Source organism: Pan troglodytes, chromosome 16 (assembly GCF_028858775.2).
Source record: "Pan troglodytes isolate AG18354 chromosome 16, NHGRI_mPanTro3-v2.0_pri, whole genome shotgun sequence".
In the NCBI taxonomy this organism is placed as follows: Eukaryota; Metazoa; Chordata; class Mammalia; order Primates; family Hominidae; genus Pan; species Pan troglodytes.
This window is the reverse complement of record NC_072414.2, coordinates 42,742,277-42,764,998: the sequence shown is the minus strand read 5'-3', so window position 1 is coordinate 42,764,998 and position 22,722 is coordinate 42,742,277. Positions and strand designations below refer to the sequence as shown.

General features: G+C 42.4%; 1 protein-coding gene across 8 annotated transcripts in view; it reads left to right on the top strand.

Annotated features, from left to right (window-relative positions):
- Positions 1-138: 138 nt before the first annotated feature.
- SPPL2A (signal peptide peptidase like 2A) overlaps positions 139-22,722 on the top strand; it is a 58,791-nt gene continuing 36,207 nt past the window's right edge. For 3 of the 8 annotated variants that reach the window (XM_063794947.1, XM_063794945.1, XM_009429120.5), the window contains exons 1-5: positions 520-886; positions 16,445-16,555; positions 17,329-17,511; positions 17,997-18,086; positions 18,571-18,704. In XM_063794947.1, coding sequence (XP_063651017.1) covers positions 821-886; positions 16,445-16,555; positions 17,329-17,511; positions 17,997-18,086; positions 18,571-18,704 — 584 coding nt within the window. In that variant the 5' untranslated portion in view covers positions 520-820. Of the gene's footprint in view, positions 887-16,444; positions 16,556-17,328; positions 17,512-17,996; positions 18,087-18,570; positions 18,705-22,722 lie in introns of all 8 variants that reach the window. The other 5 variants (XM_016928231.3, XM_016928232.4, XM_063794946.1 and 2 more) reach the window with 5 other exon arrangements.

Below are 22,722 nucleotides of genomic sequence, written 5' to 3'. Positions count from 1 at the left end.
GTATTTTTAGTACAGACTTGGTTCCACCATGTTGGCCAGGATGGTCTCGATTTCTTGACCTTGTGATCCGCCCACCTCCGCCATCCAAATGCTGGTATTACAGGTGTGAGCCATCACACCCGGCCAAGTTTTTATTTTATTCCAAGTGTGATAGAGAGAGACATGATCTGACTTATATGTTTTGAAAGATGGCTCTGGGACTGCTATGTGGCTACTGGGCTGTCCGGAGGGGAAACTGAGACCCGTTTGGAGGAGAGAGAAGTTGGTGGCCCGGATAGAGTGGTGGCAGCAGTTCTGGAGAAAGTGGATGGATCTGGGTTATGTGGTGAGTCAGAGTGGCCAGGAACAAATGACAGGCAGATGAATTAGGCTGACCCTTAGATTTCTGGCTGCATGCAACACTCGGGTAGTTACTGGGGAACCGAGCAGACGCTCAGACACTTCCGAGCCTTGAGAAATCCGTTCTCCCGCCAGGCTTCGGTGTGAGTTAAAGTCGGGCAGCCGGAAAGCGACAGGCTCAGACCCGCAGCCGGTGGCCTCGTAGCGCCGGGACGCCGGGACGCCTCGATACCGGGAGAGCGCTGGGACTCTCCGAGCCCGGCGCGGGGGTTTCCGCATCTTACGGGCGGGGCCGGAAGAGGAAGTCGCGCTGCCGTGGCGGCCGCTGTAGCAGCGGCGGTCCAGTCGTAGCCCGGCCGCCCGCGCCTGTCCGGTCCGGTCCGGCCCGGCCACGGAGGCAGCGCAGCGGCGGGACCCCGAGCCTACTCCGCCGAGTGAGCTGCGCCGCGCCGTGCCGTCCCACCCGGCACCCACCAGTCCGATGGGGCCGCAGCGGCGGCTGTCCCCTGCCGGGGCCGCCCTACTCTGGGGCTTCCTGCTCCCGCTGGTAAGGGGGCGGGAAGGCGTGCAGGCCTCCCAGGGGCTGGGCGGGGCCGGGGCCAAGGCCGGGGCTCCCTTCCCCTACTCCCCGCCCGGCCTCCCCTCTGCCCGCACCTCCGCGGCCTGCTCTCGCACTCCTCTTTCCTCCCCTCCCCTTTCCATTACTCATCTCTTTCCTTCCAGCCTCCTCTTTTCCACCCTCTTTCCCCCAACTTTCCCGCCCCCCACTCGGTTCCCGCCCATTGAAGTCTGGCGAAATACCTACCGCAAAAAGATCAGAGGAGCCCCTTAGGTTGCGTTGACCTTGATGCTTCTCGATAGTTGCTCACTGTCCCAGCATATTTAAAATTGACCTCTGGGTTTTATTGTCTAAGCCTTTCTTACCGCTTTTTACCCTTGGGAAGAAAAAAATATATATACAAGGCGCCAGGATGTTTAGCGGTTCGAGGACTGCACTTTAATTGCACTAACACGGATGTCTTTTTAAAATTTCCTTCCCCCACTGTAGCTCCTGCTTCGCCTTAGGGCTCATTTGATTCTGTTATGAGGGTTTTTTTTTTTTTTTTTTGGAGGGGTGGGTTTTAATAGCAGTAATTTAAAATAACTTTTAAAAGGAGACACCAAAATGTAATGCTTTTAGTGGTTTTCAGTTTTCTGCCTAATTTAAAGGGATGGGTGGGGAGCGTCGGTTAAATGTAAGTAAGAAATATGTGTTCATAGATTTGTTTTCATAGTCACAGAGAAGTAATAGTGTTTTAAAATTCAGCCTCAAGTAATTCGAGCTTCAGTGTGGGAGTGGGGTGTCAGGAACCCGGTGTTTCAGTTTTTGTTTCTAGTGACTTTTACTTCGGGAGTTTCAGGTTGGAAACTTACGCATGTTATTTATTACAGAATTGGTGTCGTGTAAGCTTGTTTCGTTCTATTAGAATGTGTGATTTCTTTGAAAGACTGTTTTGCTGACTCTCCAGTTTAAGGGGTTAGTATTAGTGAATACAAAAGTGTCTTTAATATTTATTGAAAAACCAAAATCTAAGCCAAAAAGTAAGTGCCTTTTGGTGTATTCATAACTTTGACAGGCAACATAAGGAACCTGAGAGAATGTATCTAAAAATTGCTGGGGGAGGGGTGTTCGATATAAAAAGAGCAACAAAGTAGAAGTGTTAGTCGGAGTCTTTAAGGTGTTGACTGTGTAATCAGACAGATAATACTTATGTCCAAAAGATATTCAGATAGTATGTAGATGTATGCAAAACTATAACCTAGATATAAAACTTTTCAAAGAGTTTTTGCATTCATTTTCATTTGAATCTCTTGAGCTGATTTTAAGAATGAATATATATCACATTCGTACTAATCCCTTTTCAACATAAATTAATAGCTTAGTGATACATCAGTTCCTCATAAACTCACATTGAAATTCTTATTAAAGGCCCTGAGCCCTCTCACCAGAAAACTCTACTTAAGTAGACTTGTCATATGATTTCATAGCCTTCACAAATCTAAAGATCATCCCTGTTCTAAATTGTATCTAGGCTGTCTCCCACGTTCTGGATTTTAGGCCTTTTTTTGTTGTTGTTTTTGTTTTTTTCGAGACGGAGTCTCACTCTGTCACCCAGGCTGGAGTGCAGTGGCGCGATCTCGGCTCACTGCAACCTCCGCCTCCCAGGTTCAAGCAATTCTCCTGCCTCAGCCTCCCGAGTAGCTGGGATCACAGGCAAGCACCACCACGCCCAGCTAATTTTTGTATTTTTAGTAGAGATGGGGGTTTCACTATGTTGATCAGGCTGGTCTCGAACTCCTGACCTCGTGATCCACCCTCTTCGGCCTCCCAAAGTGCTGGGATTACAGGCGTGAGCCACCACGCCCGGCGATTTTAGGCCTTTTATATTGCACCTATGTGCTTTGTTGTACCTCACCATGGTAATCTCGGGTTCTATATTCCCCGGTTCTAGGGTTGTTGTGAAGATTAAGTAACATTTTTCCTACACTGCAAATGTTTGGTGTGCATCTTATTATATGGGATGTAATGTCCTGATGACTGAATAAACTGACAATATCTGTTTAAATTGTAAGGATCTTTTTTTCGATACCAGCTAGTATCACTGATTTTTCTATTTCTTGTTGATTTCTTTATGGATTTGTTTTCTTCTTGGTTCCTCCTTCCTTTAATTTCCTGAGATGTTCTTTCTCATTCCTTTCGTGTTCTGAGAACTTGGGTAGATCTGGTTTCCTTTTCCTCAGCTGGAGTTCTTTCTCCTTTCTGTATACTTAGTTCCTTTCCTCCAACTCTGTCTGAAGTCTTCTAACATTTTCTCCCTGAAGCCCTTTGTTTATTCCTCTTCCCTAATTTTACAGCTCTAGGTAGCCTTTCTGAGTTCATTTGATTAGTGATGCCAGCTCAATCATTTCATTTCTCCTCTCTGGGCTCTTGAAACTGGCACTACTTGTCCGGGCGTGGTGGCTCACACCTGTCATCCCAGCACTTTGAGAGGTCCAGGTGGGTGGATCACAAGGTCAGGAGTTTGAGACCAGCCTGGCCAATATGGTGAAACCCCGTCTCTACTAAAAAAAAAATACACACACACAAAAAAATTAGCCAGGCGTGGTGGCGCATGCCTGTTATCCCAGCTACTTGGGAGGCTGAGGCGGAAGAATTACTTGAACCCGGGAGGCAGAGGTTGCAGTAAGCCAAGATCGTGCCACTGCACTCCAGCCTGTGTGACAGAGCGAGACTCCGTCTCAAAAAAAAAAAAAAAAAAAAAAAAAAAAGAAACTGGCACTGCTTCCCCTTAGTCATGTAATAACAGGGCCAACATCCTCATCTATAATAGAAGCAGCACATAGTCTTCAGAAACCACTGGCACATCCATCTAGAAGAGGCAGAGCATTTAGTATTGGAAAGGCCCTTAAAGATCATTTGCCTACCCTCCTCATCTTGTCATCTTCACATCAGAGTGACCTCACTGTGTATTTTGAACTGAAGCTACAGCACATCTGGCTGTTTTAATATTTTTTAAACCCATTAGGTCTAGAAATTAAATGAGTGCCTAGCAGGTAGTTAGCTGTGTCTTGACCTTGCCATAAGTACTTTTGGGGTTTTTTTTTTTTTTTTTTTTTGAGATGGAGTCTTGCTCTGTCGTCCAGGCTGGAGTGCAGTGGTGCGATCTCAGCTCACTGCAGCCTCCACTTCCTGGGTTCGAGTGATTCTCCTGCCTCAGCCTCCCAAGTACCTGGGATTACAGGTGCCTGCCACCACACCTGGCTAATTTTTGTAATTTTAGTAGAGATGGGGTTTCACCATGTTGCCCAGGCTGGTCTCGAACTCCTGACCTCAGGTGATCTTCCTGCCTTGGCCTCCCAAAGTGCTGGGATTACAGACATGAGTCACCATGCCTGGCTGCCATAATTACATTTTGCACCTCTCCTTCCCCAGTTCAACCTCGACCCTGGGTCGCAATGGTCAGAACTTTATTTCTCAGTGTGGACCCAGTCATGGGATTCTGTTTCAAAGACAATGGATATTGTTTATGCTGGCTCTGTCTTTTTTTTTTTTTTTTTTGAGATGGAGTCTTGCTCTGTAGCCTAGGCTGGAGTGCAGTGGCCTTATCTCGGCTCACTGCAGCCTCTGCCTCCTGGGTTCTAGCAATTCTCCTGCCTCAGCCTCCCGAGTAGGATTACAGGTGCACGTCGTGATGCCCGGCTAATTTTTTGTATTTTAGAAGAAACGGGGTTTCACTGTGTTGCCCAGGCTGGTCTCAAACTCCTGAGCTCAGGCAATCCATCCACCTCGGCCTCCCAAAGTGCTAGGATTACAGGCGTGAGCCACTGCTCTTGGCCCTGGCTCTTTTTATTTTATTTATTATTATTATTTTTTGAGATGGAGTTTCACTCTTGTTGCCCAGGCTGAAGTGCAATGGTGCGATCCCAGCTCATCACAACCTCTGCTTCCCGGGTACAAGCAATTCTCCTGCCTCAGCCTCCCAAGTGGCTGGGATTACAAGCATGCACCACCACGCCCAGCTAATTTTGTATTTTTAGTAGAGACGGGGGTTTCTCCACATTGGTCAGGCTACTCTCGAACTCCTGACCTCAGGTGATCTGCCTGCCTCATCCTCCCAAAGTGTGGGGTTGCAGGTGTGAGCCACCATGCCCGCAGCTCTGTCTTTTTAAATTGCTTCAAAGTTCTTTGAAGAATCCTGAGTCTTCCTCATAGTGTCTTTATAAAAGTTCTGTTTTGGAGGATTGCTTGAGGCTAGGAGTTTCAGACCAGCCTGGTCAACATAGCAAGACCCCACCTCTACAAAAAATTTAAAAATTAGCTGAGCATGGTGGCTTGTGTCTCTAGTCCCAGCTACTTGGGAGGCTGAGGTAGGAGGATCACTTAAGCTCAGGAGTTTGAGGTTGCAGTTAGCTATGATCACGCCACTGTACTCCAGCCTGGGTGACAGAGAAGACCATGTCTCTAAAAACACACACACACACACAAATGAAAAAATAGTTTTGTTGATTTTTTTTTCTTCAAAGAATTTGAAGTAGCATATAGCTGCATCTTGAGCTTGATACAATGAAATGATAATCAGGATCCCCAGCAGAAAAATCTGTTGCTGAAAATTTGCCTTCCTTTTGTATACTACACCAACTCAAAGATTCTTCAATTCTTTCTCTTCTGCTCTGTTCTCTCAACCTCCAGGGGAAAGTAGGTATGTTCTGCTACCCAGGCAGTTAAGAAATCTGCTGAGCTGCTGTGCTGTGGAATGAATTGTGTCCCCCACACCCCCAACAGCCCCACCCCAAATTCATATGGTGAAGCCATAACCCCCAGTGTATTGATATTTGGAGATGGGTCCTTCAGGAAATCATTAGGTTTAGATGAGCTCATGAAGACGGGACCCTCATGATAGGATTAGTGCCATTTTAAGAAAAGACATCAGGCCAGGTGTGGTGGCTCATACTTGTAATCCCAGCACTTTGGGAGGCTGAGGCAGGCGGATCCTGAGGTCAGGAGTTCGAAACCAGCCTGGCCAACATGATGAAACCCCGTCTCTACTAAAAATACACAAATTAGCTGGGCACGGTGGTGGGTGCCTGTAACCCCAGCTACACGGGAGGCTGAGGCAGGAGAATCACTGGAACCCAGGAGGCAGAGGTTGCAGTGAGCCAAGATCGTGCCTTTGCACTCCAGCCTGGGCGACAGAGCAAGACTGTCTTGGGGGAAATAAAAAAAAAAAAAGACATCAGAGAGCTTTCTCTCTCTCTCTTTGCCATGTGAGGACACAGTGAGAAGGTAGCTATCTATAAGCCAGGAAGAGAGCCTTCACTAGAAACTGGCCCAACTGGCACCTGATCCAGAACTGTGAGAAAATAAATTTCTGTTGTTTAAACCACCCAGTTTGTGGTACTTTGTTATGAAGCCTGAGCTGACTAAAACATGCTAGGTTTATTACATTTCCTCCTTTTAACTTTCAGGTTCTTCACAATTTTTGTTTTACCTTGCCTCTGAACTGTCTGTGATTTCTACAACCCATTGGCTCCTTTCTAAGTCACTAATGGCTATATATCTCTTTCCCAAAATTCAACACCTATAATCTCCTTTGAAACTCAAAAAATCCTGAGAAGGTTCAGGAAAATTATGACTTATCCTAGATCACATAGAAAGTCATGAAAAATAGGACTAGAACCAAGGTCTTTTGCTATTTTTCCACTAAATTAGGCAGTAATAATTTTTCTTTTCTTTTCTTTTCTTTTTTTTTTTTTTTTTTTTGAGACAGAGTCTCGTTCTGTCGCCCAGGCTAGAGTGCAGTGGCGCAATCTCGGCTCACTGCAACCTCTGCCTCCTGGCTTCATGCCATTCTCCTGCCTCAGCCTCCCGAGTAGCTGGGACTGCAGGCACCCACCACCATGCCCAGCTAATTTTTTATATTTTTAGTAGAGACGGGGTTTCACCGTGTTAGCCAGGATGGTCTCGTTCTCCTGACCTTGTGATCCACCTGCCTCGGCCTCCCAAAATGTTGGGATTACAGGCGTGAGCCACTGCGCCTGGCCTTTTTTTCTTATTAATGTAATATAAATAGGTTATATATGTTTTAATAGAGACAGAATCTTGCTCTGTTGCCCTGGCTAGTCTCAAACTCCAGGGTTCAAACAGTCCTCCTACCTCCGCCTCTCAAAGTGCTAGGATTACAGGTGTGAGCCACTGTACCCAGCTAATAATTTTTTTCTGAATCAAAAATAGGGTACAAGACTGATAGGATAAATATGTGAACTTTATTTATAAGAAAAGGCTTAAAAATAGGAAAAGTTGGCCAGGCATGGTGGCTCATGCCTGTAATACCAGCACTTCGGGAGGCTGAGGCAGGAGGATTGCTTGAGGCCAGAAGTTTGAGGCCAGACTGCACAGTATAATAGTAAGACCCCGTCTTTAAAAAAACTTTATAAATTAGCTGGGTACAGTGGATCATGCCTGTAGTCCCAGCTGCTCAGGAGGGTGAGGTGAGTCACCCAGGAGTTGAAGGCAGCAGTGAGCTGCAACCATGCCTCTGTTCTGTAGCCTGGGTGATAGAGTGAGATCCTGTAGGTAGGTAGGTAGGTAGATAGATAGATAGATAGATAGATAGATAGATAGATATGCTTATTATATATTTGATCAGTTGTTTAAAATCACCTGAAATTTGGTCCGTTTATGAAAATCCAAACCATAAAGTCTCCAAGTATAGGCCGTTCCCTGAAGATAGTAAAAATTTTTTTTAAGTTGATTGTTTTTAGGCCAGAATTTGCCAAGCTTTACCATGCCCTATGGTCTTAAATCAGTTCTGACTTAAGCATTTATATTACTTGCCTGGCCTTGTAGGCATTTGAGTTTGTGAATTCTAATGTAAATCATAAATGGCTGGGCGTGATGGCTCACGCCTATAATCCCAGCACTTTGGGAGGCTGAGGCAGGCAGATCACGCGGTCAAGAGATCGAGACCATCCTGGCCAACATGGTGAAACCCCATCTCTACTAAAAATACCAAAAAATTGGCCAGGAGGGCACCTGCTCTAGTCCCAGCAACTCGGGAGGCTGAGGCAGGAGAATGGCGTGAACCTGGGAGGCAGAGCTTGCAGTGAGCCGAGATCACGCCACTGCACTCTAGCCTGGGCGACAGAGTGAGACTCTAAATGATCAAAGGAATAGGCAACATTAAGATATATTTAAACATTAAAATTGTTCTTTTTTTTTTTTTTGAGATGGAGTCTTGCTCTGTCGCCCAGGCTGGAGTGCAGTGACGCCATCTCAGCTCACTGCAAGCTCCGCCTCCCGGGTTCACGCCATTCTCCGGCCTCAGCCTCCTGAGTAGCTGGGACTACAGGCGTCCACCACATTGCCTGGCTAATTTTTTGTATTTTTAGTAGAGACGGGGTTTCACCGTGTTAGCCAGGATGGTCTCGACCTCCTGACCTCGTGATCCACCCGCCTCAGCCTCCCAAAGTGCTGGGATTACAGGCGTGAGCCACCGCGCCCGGCCTTTTTTTTTTTTTTTTTTAATTGAGACAGAGTCTCACTCTGTCGCCCAGGCTGGAGTGCAGTGGCTCAATCTCAGCTCACCGCAACTTCCACCTCCTGGGTTCAAGCGATTCTCAGGCCTCAGCCTCCCGAGTAGCTGGGATTATAGGCGCCTGCCACCATGCCTGGCTAATTTTTGTATTTTTAATAGAGACGGGGTTTCGCCATGTTGTACAGGCTGGAAACATTAAAATTCTTTAATTTGAAAAGAAAATGATAGGGAATATGATTGAAGTCAGTTGATCTGGACAAAGTAAATTAAAATTGTTCATGAGATCCCAGAATACCATAACAGGCACCTCATAAAGTCAGAGAAAAAGGAAGTAGAACTTCACAGTATGGGCTAGTAAACTTGCTTCCTTTGTGTGTAAGGATCAAATAAGATGCTGAATATAAAGATTCTGTTGTGAGCTTGATTTGATGGCCCTGGAGGACACTCGATTCCAGGACCAGTCTGAAGGAATTGGCCTGTAAAAGGAAGATTGGGGGTGAGCAGTAAGGAGCATTTGTCATAGGGAAAGGAGTTCCATGAGCTCTACAGTCCTAGAATTGGGAGTATTTAGAAGAGTATAAGGAAAGGATTTAGGGCCGGGCGTGGTGGCTCACGCCTGTAATCCCAGCACTTTGGGAGGCCGAGGTGAGACTCTGTCTCAAAAAAAAAAAAAAAAGAAAGGATTTAGGATGTGGGAGGAACTGATTGGTTATTAGAGGAACTTGAGAAGCTGTAGGAAACCCATGCCAGTATTGTAGAAGGGAAGGAGTTAACAGCGAATGCAGAGAAATATGTGATCATTATTAAAACTGGAGTGTGATGGTTGGGCACTGAGAATGAGGTGCTTGGAGATCTAGCTGTGTGAAGGGACTTGAAGTGACAGCAGATTTCAAAGACCGCTGATCTCGGTTTTAGAGAGCCCAGTTCTAGGCCTGAGACTGACTGACCTCATCCTTTTGGTCATTTTGGATCTGTTTCATATATATGATGAAGAGACTAGATTATGTTATTTCTAAATCCCTTCTACCTCTTAAATGATTTTTGTCAATTGATATAGGGTCTGGCTATGTTGTCCAGGCTCATCTCAAACTCCTGGCCTCAAGCGATCTTCCCACCTCAGCTTCCCAATGTGCTGGGATTCCAGGTATGAGCCACCATGCCCAGCCTCTTTTAGCTCTTGATACTAAACTTTTTACTAAAAGAATTTTTTTTAAGGTTTTAATGAAGCCATAGAAGACCAGACCACAGTTTATTACAAAGGAAAATTCAGACATTCTGGAGCATGTCTCTAACTTGGAGGGTGAAAAGGAAGGATCTTTGTCAAATGATCTAATACTAGTATGAGTGGATCACCTAATTTGGCACTTGTAATGTTCAAACAGACCCTGACTTTTTTTTTTTTTTTTTGAGACGGAGTCTGACTCTGTCAGACTGGAATGCAGTGGCGTGATCTCAGCTCACTGCAAGCTCCGCCTCCCAGGTTCACGCCATTCTCCTGCCTCAGCCTCCAGAGTAAGTGGGTCTACAGGCGCCCACCACCACACCCGGCTAATTTTTTTGTATTTTTAGTAGGGACGGGGTTTCACCATTTAGCCAGGATGGTCTTGATCTCCTGACCTCGTGATCCGCCCACCTCAGCCTCCCAAAGTGCTGGGATTACAGGCATGAGCCACCACGCCCAGTCCAGACCCTGACTTTCAAGCCCATTTTCTGTATGTTTCCCAACTTAATTGACACAGCACTGTGGTTTCCACTGTTCTGTTCTTTTATAGCCTTGTTACTCAAGGTGTGGTCCATTGACCATCAGCATCACCTAGGAGCTTATTAGAAATGCAGAATATCAGGCCAAGCATGGTGGCTGATAACTGTAATCCCAGCACTTTGAGAGGCTGAGGTGGGAGGATCACTTGAGGCCAGGAGTTTGAGACCAGCCTGAGTACCATGGCAAGATCTTGTCTCCTATAAGCACTGCTCCTATAGCAGTGGTTCTCAAACTTTAACTGATGTCAGAATCTCCAGAAGGGCTTGTTAAAACATAAATTGGTCAGAACTTCTGATTCAGTAGGTCTGGAATGGGGCCCAAGAATTTGCTTTTTTCTTTTCTTCTTTTTTTTTTTTTTTTTTTTTTTTTTGAGACAGGGTGTCCTTCTGTCACCTAGGCCCTAGGCTGGAGTGCAGTGGCATGGTCATGGCTCCCTGCAGCTTCAACCTCCAAGCCTCAAGCAATCCTTTCACCTCAGCCTCTGGAGTAGCTGGGACTATAGGTACACGCCCGTACACCAAGCTAATTTTTTATTTTTTTGTAGAAACGAGATCTCTCCATATTGCCCAGACTGGTCTAGAACTCCTGGCCTCAAGTGGCCCTCCAGCATTGGCCTCCCAAAGCACTGGGATTGTAGGCGTGAGCCACCATGCCCTTCCAAATTTGCTTTTTTTTTTTTTTTTTTTTTTGAGACAGAGTCTCGTTCTGTCACCCAGGCTGGAATGCAGTGGCGCGAACTTGGCTCACTACAACCTCTGCCTCCCGGGTTCAAGCGATTCTCCTGCCTCAGCCTTCCGAGTAGCTGGGACTATAGGCACATGCCACCACGCTCGGCTGATTTTTTTATTTTTAGTAGAAACGGGGTTTCACCTTCTTAGACAGGATGGTTTTGATCTCCTGACCTCGTGATCCTCCTGCCTAGGCCTCCCAAAGTGCTGGGATTACAGGTGTGGGCCACCATGCCTGGCCCCGAATTTGGGTTTTTTTTGTTGTTGTTTTTGTTTTGTTTTCGTTTCTGTTTTTTGAGACCGAGTTTCACTCTTGTTGCCCAGGCTGGAGTGCAATGGCTCGATCTTGGCTCACCGCAACCTCTGCCTCCTGGGTTCAAGTGATTCTCCTGCCTCAGCCTCCCGAGTAGCTGGGATTACAGGCATGGGCCACCATGCCCAGCTAATTTTTTATTTTTTAGTAGAGACAGGGTTTCTCCATGTTGGTCAGGCTGGTCTCGAACACCTGACTTCAGTTGATCCGCCCACCTAGGCCTCCCAAAGTGCTGGGATTACAGGCATGAGCCACCACGCCTGGCCAATTTGTGTTTTTAATAACTTAAAAACTATTAAAGTTTTTGCTAGGAAGTCTTTGGCTTTAATTACTTCCTGCTCATGATTATTAGTTTCAAGTTTGCTTTTAATCTCCCCAGTAAGACTATACTTTCTTGTTTTGTGTTATTTTTTCAACATCTTTATTGACGTATAATTTGCATACCAAACAATTCACCCATTTAAAATGTATAAGTCAATAGTATTTAGTATATTCACAGATATGTGCAACTATCACCACAGCCAATTTTATAACGTTTTCATCATCAGAAAAAGAAACTTAATAGGTAGAGCACTGAGGAATTTTAGGGCAGTGAAACTATGTAGTACAATGCTGTAATGATGGATATGTGTCATTGTACACTTATCAAAACCCATAGGATGTACACCAAGAATGAACCCTAATGTAAACTATGGGCTTTGGATGATAACGATGTGTCAACGGAGGTTCATCAGTTGTAACAAATGTACCACTCTGCTGTGGGATATTGATACTGGGAGAGGCTACACCTGTGTAGGATAAGAGGCTATGTCAAAACTCTGTATTCTCTGCTTTATTTTGCTGTAAAACTAAAACTGCTCTAAAATAAAGTCTTTTAAGAAAGAAATAAGTCCGGGCATGGTGGCTCACGCCTGTAATCCCAGCACTTTGGGAGGCTGAGACGGGCGGATCGTCTGAGGTCAGGAGTTTGAGACCAGCCTGGCCAACATGGTGAAACCCCGTCTCTACTAAAAATACAAAAATTAGCCAGGCCTGGTGGTGGGCTCCTGTAATCCCAGCAACTCAGGAGGCTGAGGCAGGACAATTGCTTGAACTCGGGAGGCGGAGATTGCAGTGAGCCGAGATCACGCCATTGCACTCCAGCCTGGGCTTTAGAGTGAGACTCTGTCTCAAAAAAAAAGAAAAAAAGAGAGAAAGAAACTCCATGTCCTTTAGCTGTACCCCTTATCTCCACATCCCACCAGGACCCAAGTAACCACTAATCTTCCAACCATTAATCTTTTGTATTTCTTTTACGTTGCATAAGTACTTGGCAAGGTGCTAGATATATTTATTAAGAGATTAATGTGTATAAACAGTTGCCTCATCTAACTTAATCCTTATCATAACTGTGAGGTCTGAGTGTTTATTGTTATCTCAAAGCTGAGGATATTGAAACTTAAGATAGGTTAAATAACTTATAACATAACCAGTAAATGATGAAACTAGCATTGTATCCTTGTACTATCATTTAAAAACTCGTGCTCTTAACCTTTCTACCATACCTATTGTAGTAAACTGAATTTTCGAAGCTATGCAATATCTATGAGAAATTTTACTAAGATATTTAAAATGTCATGGAAAGGCTTAACTTGTTTGGGCATGCTGGCTCCCTCACAAAATTTGCTGCATGTTCTTTTCTTTTAATAGCCTCTTTATGTATCTCTCCACATTTTTCCTCAAGCTCATATAAATGCACAGATACATTGTAGGGGCTTCTTGAGGGGTCATTATATAAAAATAGGATTATACTATAAATATCACTCTAAAACTCACTATGGACATCTTCTGTTTCTAGAAATAGATCTGGCTCTTTGTTTTGAGTAGCTGTGTACTGTGCATATCATAATGTAACAGTTACCTTATTGGTGGAAGTTGGGTTTTTTTGCTATTACATACAATATTGCAGTTAATATCCTTATACATTTATCTTTGTGCTTTTGCATACTATATCTGTAGATATGAATCACAAGATTCTATGTATTACAATTTTTGATAGATGCTGCTCATTTTTTATTAAAAAGGTTATACCACTTGAGCAGCAGCATGCACAGTTAAGACCCAGATCCTGATCTGGGTATCTTTCCTCTCCACAAGGAGCTTAATGGAATGGCTGGATCCGGATGTATAGCAGATAAAGGACAAGGTCAGCCTAGGATACCTGTGTCAAAAAAACAAGAAGTCCTCAAAGACTTGTTTTTTGTTTTTTTGGGTTTTTTTTTTTTTCCAGATGGAGTCTTGCTCTGTTGCACAGGCTGGAGTGCAGTGGCACGATCTCGGCTCACTGCAACCTCCACTCTCCAGGTTCAAGCAATTTTCCTGCCTCAGCCTCCTGAGTAGCTAGGATTACAGGCGCCCACTACCACACCCAACTAATTCTTGTATTTTTAGTACAGACAGGGTTTCACCATGTTGATCAGGATGGTCTCAAACTCCTGACCTCAGGTGGTCTACCCGCCTCGGCCTCCCGAGGTGCTGGAATGACAAGTGTGAGCCACTGCGCCCAGCCTAATTTTTGTATTTTTAGTAGAGACGGGGTTTCGCCATATCGGCCAGGCTGATCTCGAACTCCTGACCTCAGGAGATCCACCCGCCTCAGCCTCCCAAAGTGCCGAGATTAAAGGCATGAGTCTTGTATAAAGGATACAAAGAGCCAGCTAGAAGAGGTTCTAAATGACCAAATTTGGAACAATTTGAATATCAGACAAACCATCGTAATTATACCACACTGAAATTTTTAAAAAATTAATGCATCTCTACTGATACTAAAAGATGGTAGGGGAGAGAGTAAAGCTCTTTTAAAAAGAAGGATATGGCTGGGTGCAGTGGCTCACACCTGTTATCCCAGTACTTTGGGAGGCTGAGGTGGGTGGATCACCTGAGGTCAGGAGTTCCACACCAGCCTGGCCAGCGTGACAAAACCCCGTCTCTACTAAAATACAAAAAATTAGCTGTGCGTGGTGGCAGGCACCTATAATCCCAGCTACTCGGGAGGCTGAAGCAGGAGAATTGCTTGACCCCAGAGGCGGAGGTTGCAGTGAGCCAAGATCATGCCATTGCACTCCAGCCTGGGCAACAAGAGCGAAACTCCGTCTCAAAAAAAAAAAAAAAAAAAAAAAAAAGGATACTAGCCAGTAAGGGTAGAAGGAATGACAATATTTTAAAAATTCACCATTTTGTAATCTCTAGTATGATATGGGAAATTAAATTTAGGCAAGGATCATCATGGAGGCTAATATCCTGGTGAGAAGAAGCTGTTGGGCTGTTCACATGGTGCCATAGATTACTTACTCATCAAACATAAAGGGAAAAACATGTCTTTACACTAGAGAAATCCTGCGGTTACCACCTTAACCAGATCGTCAAAGTCAGCATCACTAGTGCAGGAAATCATGATGTTAATGTGTTATTTTGTTGGATGCAGTAAGAAGTACCCAATTCACTTATGAAGCATTCTTTCCAAAAATGTTTAAATTAAATCTAAGCAACCTTCATGTTTATCTGCAGGATTATCTTCTTTAGTTAGAACTGTAAGTGATTTTACTATATGACCTTAGGTAGGTTACGTTAGTGACTTGTCTGAGTCTCAGAGCCCTTGTTTGTAAAAACAGTGACATTGAATCAGAAAAAATGTATGAAAGTAACCTAGCATGTAGTTTGTTATATCATAAGAATGTAAAATACTAGTTCATCTCTGCTGTCAGAATCCATTCATAGCCACCAAGTATATAGCTGAATGAAAACTACATTTCTCTTTTTCACATCTTATTTCCTTTTCTAATTCTATGTAATCTGATGGCATGTTTTATGAATTCCCTATACTTGCTTAGATCCATAAGCTGTGCAGCCCCAAGTATGGCATAAACCCTCTAATCCAAAATGTTCAAGGGACATTTTAGGTAACAGAGCATGGGATTAGAACATTTCTATACTCATTAGAAACTTACGTTGACTTGTATGAAACTACCAGTTTTCTAGATTAAAATTGGTCAAATATCAGCAGTGTCATGTGATTCAATCTAATAATGTGCTTTGGTGGCAGAAGCTTAGTACATCAACATTTGCCAAGCATTCTTTCTTTTTCCTTCCTTACGGTTTTAGAAAAAGATTTGCTCAGAGGACGAGAGAAGGATTTGTATTGAGCCAAGTTTTAAGGAAATTGTGATGTGAACTCTTAATCTATTGTGATGTGTATTCTAAATATTTTTGGATATTTCTTCATTTTATACTCTCCTCTCCCCCCAGGTACAATAGTTATTCTTTCCAATCACTTCTTACCTCTTGGCTTTTCTTTCCAGGTAGTGGGAAATGAGACAAAGCTTTTCTTTTTCTGTACTTTAAATTCTGGATTGGTCTTTTTGAATAGGCAGTTGCAGAATTTTGAAAACATGAGCAAGAATAATTTACTTCAAGTTCCAGCTGGTTCTCTTCCAAAGATAGCACTTAGAAATGATAATGTACTTTTTTTCTTTGTACCCTAGTTCCTAGTAGAATATGGAACGTAAGACAGATTGATGGATTTTGAGTACATGTTGTTTTATAGAATATAAACAATGGCCAGGTGCGGTGGTTCACACCTATAATCCCAGCAGTTTGGGAGGTCAGGAATTCGAGACCAGCCTGACCAACATGGTGAAACCCTGTCTCTACCAAAAATACAAAAATTAGCTGGGCATGGTAACACGCGCCTGTAGTACCAACTACTTGGGAGGCTGAGGCAGGAGAATTGCTTGAACCCAGGAGGTGGAGGTTGCAGTGAGCCAAGATTGTGCTACTGCACTCCAGTCTGGGTGACAGAGCAAGACTCTGTGTCAAAAAGAAAATAATATAAACAATGAAGTAATAATTCATAGGAGATTGGAAAGGAAAGTTTCCAGCTGTCAAGTATTGAAATTACATCATAGCAAGAATTCTCCCTGGGGTACGGCCCTTATAACAAGAGTCATAATTGTTACTCCCTTAAGAAAGTGACGTATCTTCCTTAAAGAAGGTGTGCTGGGCAATTGTGTATAGTTTTAATATTCCTAACCATCCTTTTTATTTCCTCAAACAAGAAGAAACAAATTCATGGAAGACCATCCCTCTCAAGGAAATGTGATCAACCCTGCATATAAATAGCTTTATTAAAATCCTTAGTTGTTGGCAAGCCATAACATTGCAAGTTTGAAAGTTATTGTTTGTCTCCTAGACAGCCGCTCAGGAAGCAATCTTGCACGCGTCTGGAAATGGCACAACCAAGGACTACTGCATGCTTTATAACCCTTATTGGACAGCTCTTCCAAGTACCCTAGAAAATGCAGTAAGTAAATCACAGTTACTATTCATAAACATAAAAATAGTGAAGAAGGAGGCTGGGCACGGTGGCTCATGCCTGTAATCCCAGCACTTTGGGAGGCCAAGGCGGGTGGATCATGAGGTCAGGAGATCAAGACCATCCTGGCTAACACAGTGAAACCCCTTCTCTACTAAAAATACAAAAATTAGCTGGGTGTGGTGGCAGGCACCTGTAGTCCCAGCTACTCAGGAGGCTGAGGCAGGAGAATTGTGTGAACCCAGGAGGCAGAGCTTGCAGTGAGCTGAGATCATGCCACTGCACTCCAGCCTGGGCAACAGGGTGAGACTTCGTCTCTGAAAAAAAAAAAAAATAGTGAAGAACGCTGTGTACAATGGCTGATACCTGTAACCCTAGCACTTTGGGATGTCAAGATGGGAGGATCATTTGAGACCAAGTGGTCAAGACCAATCTGGTCAGCATAGTGACACCCTGTCTCTATTTAAAAAGAAAAAAGAAAAAAGAAAAAATATTGAAGAAGTGAGAAGGACTGATAATTATGTTTTATTGTGTGAACCATTGTCATGTACGGTTGTTAATAAATAATTATTGATTTTTCTCAAGTATTTTTCTCTCTGGGAAAATAGGGAATTTTAAAATACTTAATTCTAAGCCTAAATATCTCATTCAAAAGATATTGTCTTAAACCAATATTGATAACCAAAGGCAGTATCTATAACTGAATGCATTTAGGATGAAATAGATTTTTAACATGTTAAAAAGACATTTCTTATTTTCAGACTTCCATTAGTTTGATGAATCTGACTTCCACACCACTATGCAACCTTTCTGATATTCCTCCTGTTGGCATAAAGAGCAAAGCAGTTGTGGTTCCATGGGGAAGCTGCCATTTTCTTGAAAAAGCCAGAATTGCACAGAAAGGAGGTGCTGAAGCAATGTTAGTTGTCAATAACAGTGTCCTAGTAAGTTATAAAAACAATCATATCTTATTTTGAGTTCATGATGTGAAATTTCACAAAAATGGAATTAACGTCTTTGTGTGTGGTTTGGAGGCTGAGTTTTGAATGATCTGATGGCAAGATTCTTTGTAAATAAATAATCAAGATCTAATAGGCATTTACTTGGAAAGTTTTTCAGTTTTTCTATTCCTAGAGCAGATAAGACTTTGTTAGGAACAAATATATATATATGCATATATATATAGATATATATGTATTACACATATGTAATATGAATATATCATAAATGCTATATATATTATAGCATTTATCAGTTTAAGTTCATGTTAAAAGGATTCAATTTTGAGAACTTAGAGTATTAAGAAAGAATACCTGAAATTTTGTCTTATAACTTAAAGAAAGACGTAATATTTATATTTAATGGAATAGTATTTTATTCTATAAATATATTAGTAGTAAATAAGTTTTCATAATTTTTTCTTTTTTAGTTTCCTCCCTCAGGTAACAGATCTGAATTTCCTGATGTGAAAATACTGATTGCATTTATAAGCTACAAAGACTTTAGAGATATGAACCAGGTAAATTAGCAACTACATATTAGATAAAGTTTATAAATACTGTATCTCTTTATTTTTAATCACTAATGTTTAATTTTGAGTGTTATATTTGCTCCATTTGCTAACAAGAAGCTATAAGGCCTATCAAGTTTTTGTTTGGAAAGTACTCATCTCTCATTTGGCACCAAGTGTCTCAAAGCCTAAACTTTAGAAAGGATGTTTGTTTTCAGTTCTTTAAAAATCTCTTGTCATGTCATTTATCTTAACTTTAAATTCCTGAACAAAATATGATTGTGTAGAACACTGTACTTTAAAGATTTTATAAACCAAAGCATATCATCATACTTTTGACTAGAGAATATATCATGTCATCAGACAATAATTCTAGTCTTCTTGACTGTCTGATGTATAATGTCCATTCCAGAGTGAAATGTGGACTATTGCTGTTATGACTATAGTAGAAAGAAAAGTTATTCCTGTGTTTAACTGTTATTTTGCCTTTCAGACTCTAGGAGATAACATTACTGTGAAAATGTATTCTCCATCGTGGCCTAACTTTGATTATACTATGGTGGTTATTTTTGTAATTGCGGTGTTCACTGTGGCATTAGGTGGATACTGGAGTGGACTAGTTGAATTGTAAGTTTAATTAACTTAAGCATTTTTGTAATAAATGGTTAAAAATTTCTGCAATCATTTTAATTATATAACAACATTTAAAAATTTATCTGCCCTCAGAATATGATGCCAGTAAGCCCAGTCTGCAGGTTTGTCCTCATGTAGATCATTTACATTTTCACCAGAGAGAAAAGAGTCACAGATTTCTCTAACTCTTCCACTGTCAGAGGAACATTGACATCACATCAGAGACCCTTTTAAGTTAAAATGTTTAATTCTGTCTCCCAGGAAAGGTCATGGGAGATATCCTAATATGCCTATTGATTTAGATTGGAAGAAAATAAGCAAGAGAAAGTGGGGAGTTTTTCAGCTCCTCCTGGGCTGGGTCATTACAGTGTGGCCTCATCATTCTGTTTAATGCTTTAGGAATTCTAAGGATGTTAGTAATGTCCATCTTTTTTTTCACTTAGTCAAGATTTATTTCAAGGCTTGAAAACATTCAGGCCAACTAAAATGGTACTACTGTCACTTTTTATAATACATAAATAGGCCAGGCACGGTGGCTCACGCCTGTAATCCCAACACTTTGGGAGGCCAAGGCGGGCAGATCACCTGAGGTCAGGAGTTTGAGACAAGCCTGGCCAACATGGTGAAACCCTGTCTCTACGAAAAATACAAAAATTACCTGGGTGCAGTGGTGTGTGCCTATAATCCCAGCTACTTGGGAGGCTGAGGCAGGAGAATTGCTTGAACCCGGGAGGTGGAGGTTGCAGTGAGCTGAGATTGTGCCATTGCATTCCAACCTAGGTGACAAGAGTGAGACTATGTCTCCAAAAAAAAAAAAAAAAAAAGTAAATAATTAATATAAAACTTTGAAAAACATAGACACAGTTAAATAACCACTAAACACCACACTATTCAATTCTCAAAAGCAATGACTATTTAGCATACTGTAAGGGAACAGTAAAATATCAGAGAACTTTTATGCATTTAGAGAACATAATTAGCCGCAAGCTAGTCAGACAAAATAAACATAAATGTTTTTACATTTTCCTTTTTTTTTTTTTTTTTAGATACAGAGTCTTGCTGTTGCCAGGCTGGAGTACAGTGGTGCGATCTTGGCTCACTGAAAACTCCGCCTCTCCGGTTCAAGTGATTCTCCTGCCTCAGCCTCCCAAGTAGCTGGGACTACAGGCACGCACCACCATGCCCAGCTAATTTTTGTATTTTTAGTAGAGATGGGGTTTCACCATGTTGATCAGGATGGTCTTGATCTCTTGACCTTTTGATCTGCCCACCTTGGCCTCCCAAAGTGTTGGGATTACAGGTGTGAGTCACTGTGCCTGGCCTCCATGTTTGTTTTTAATTTTGCTTTATAAAGTCACGGATAAATTGAGGCATCTCTCAATTTTAGGATTTCTCACATTAAAAATTATATATTTATATATATTTTTTTGAGATGGAGACTTGCTCTGTCATGCAGGCTGGAGTGCAGTGGTATGATCTCAGCTCACTGCAACGTCTGCCTCCCAGATTCAAGCGCTTCCCCTGCCTCAGCCTCTTTAGTAGCTGGGATTACAGGTGTCTGCCACCATGCCTGGCTAGTTTTTGTGCTTTTAGTAGAGATGAGTTTTCACCATGTTGGCCAGACTGGTCTTGAACTCCTGACCTCAGGTGATCTGCCCACCTCGGCCTCCCAGAGTGTTGGGATTACAGGCGTGAGCTACCGCACCTGGCCTAAAAATTATATTTTCTAGCCTTGGCAACATAGCAAGACCTCATCTCTTCTAAAAATAAAAAAATTAGCACACACCTCTAGCCCCAGAGGCTACTCAGGAGGTGGAGGTGAGAGGATTGCTTGAACCCAGGAGTTTCAGGTTACAGGGAGCTGTGATTGTGCCACTGCACTCCAACCTGGGCAACAGAGTGAGACCCTACTAAAAAAAAAAAAAAAAAAAAGGCCAGCTGCAGTGACTCATTTTTGGGAGGTCAGGTGGGCAGTTCACTTGAGCCCAGGAGTTCAAGATCAGCCTGGGCAACATAGTGAAACCCCGTCTCGGCCGGATGTGGTGGCTCACGCCTGTAATCCCAGCTCTTTGGGAGGCTGAGGCGGGCGGATCATCTCATGTCAGGAGTTCGAGATCAGCCTGGCCCACATGGCGAAACCCCATCTCTAGTAAAAGTACGAAAATCAAACAGGTGTGGTGGCGTGCGCCTGTAGTCCCAGCTACTCAGGAGCCTGAAGCAGGAGAATCACTTGAACCCAGGAGGTGGAGGTTGCAGTGAGCCGAGATCATCCCATTGCACTCCAGCCTGGGTGACAGAGCGAAACTCCATCTCAAAACAGAACAAAACCCATCTCTACAAAAACATAAAAAATAAAAATTATATTTTCTAAGTATTTTTATTGAAAGAAATGAAAAAGCCACAAACTGCATTGTTTGCCATAAATTCATACACCAGAAAGTAAAATGCAATCCAGCTGAATCTGTATATGCTTCCCTTTTCTCCAACAACAGTTTTAAATGTTTTCTATATACTTTATAAGTTTTATTAAAATCAGTTCTAATTAATTTATGCAGATTAGGGGAAATGATTTATAATAAATTTTCCTTAAAATTACCTTCTACAAACTTCTAACCCTACTGCCCCCATAGCCACCACATCTGCTGCTAAAGTGAACAATGATGCAATGTACTGTTTGTGGGGGCGCAAAGCATCTGTAGTCTTGATTTCCTGAATAGCCAAAGATTTCAACTTTCTGCCAGTTTAAACAAAAAGACTCAAATGGCCAAAATTATACAGTGAGAAGAAAAATCTATAGCATGAAGATTAACTAAAACTTTAAAGCATGTCTGTATTTTAATTTAAATATAGAAATTTCAAATGTACATAAAATTCAGATTTTCCTATTTAGTAGTAACCTTAACTCGGTCTCCTTACAGTTTTGTACTTTTGGCTCCAAATTAAAAAGAGTCAGTGTATATTCATAACTCTCAATGAAAAAAATGTGCCCAGAGCATATTATTTCATGTATGAAGGGCAAAATATATTTGCCTTGTGAATTGATCTATAGCTTCCATTTAAAAGATCTTATTTGTAACTAAATGAAGCTAACGTTATTTGTAATTTCTTAAATACTAAAATTTGATTGACTTACATCAAGAGGGAAATGTTAAGAGTTTAACAAGTGTAGGTTCCTGGAGCGTTGAGCTTTAAACATTTTATGTATTTGGAAAGCATGTTTCAACATATGTCAGTCACATCTTTCATATGAGTAAGCATGTTTTTCTCCTTCATTATTAATCTTTAATCTTTTTTTTTTTGAGATGGAGTCTCACTCTGTCACCCAGGCTGCAGTGCAATGGTGCAATCTTGACTCACTGCAACCTCCACCTCCCAGGTTCAAGCAATTCTCCTGCCTCAGCCTCCCAAGTAGCTGGGATTGTAGGTGTGAACTACCACACCCAGCTAATTTTTTGTATTTTTTTTAGTAGAGATGAGGTTTCGCCATGTTGGCCAGGTTGGTCTCGAACTCCTGACCTCAGGTGATCTGCCTGCCTCAGCCTCCCAAAATGCTGGGATTACAGGTGTGAGCCACTGCACCTGGCAATTATTAATCTTTATAAAGCATAGTATGTAAGATCTCCATATCTCTAAAATCATTTTGTATATTACTTAGGGAAACTTTAGAAATAATTTTCCAAAAGCTGCTGATTTATTGAAAATGTTTTCCTATTTATTATAGATTCTTACTGTACTTCCATTACCATGTAAATTTTTTCTTCTCTAGAATAGTGCTTCTCAAACTGTAAAGTGCATATACTTATCTAGAGATCTTATTAAAATACAAATTCAGGCCAGGCGTGGTGGCTCACACTTGTAATCCCAGCACTTTGGAAGGCCAAGGCAGATAGATCACTTGTGCCCAGGAGTTTGAGACCAGCCTGGGCAGCATAGTGAGACCCGTCTCTACAAAAAGAATTTACAAATTAGTTGGGTGTGGTGACATGAACCTATAGTCCTAGCTACTCAGGAG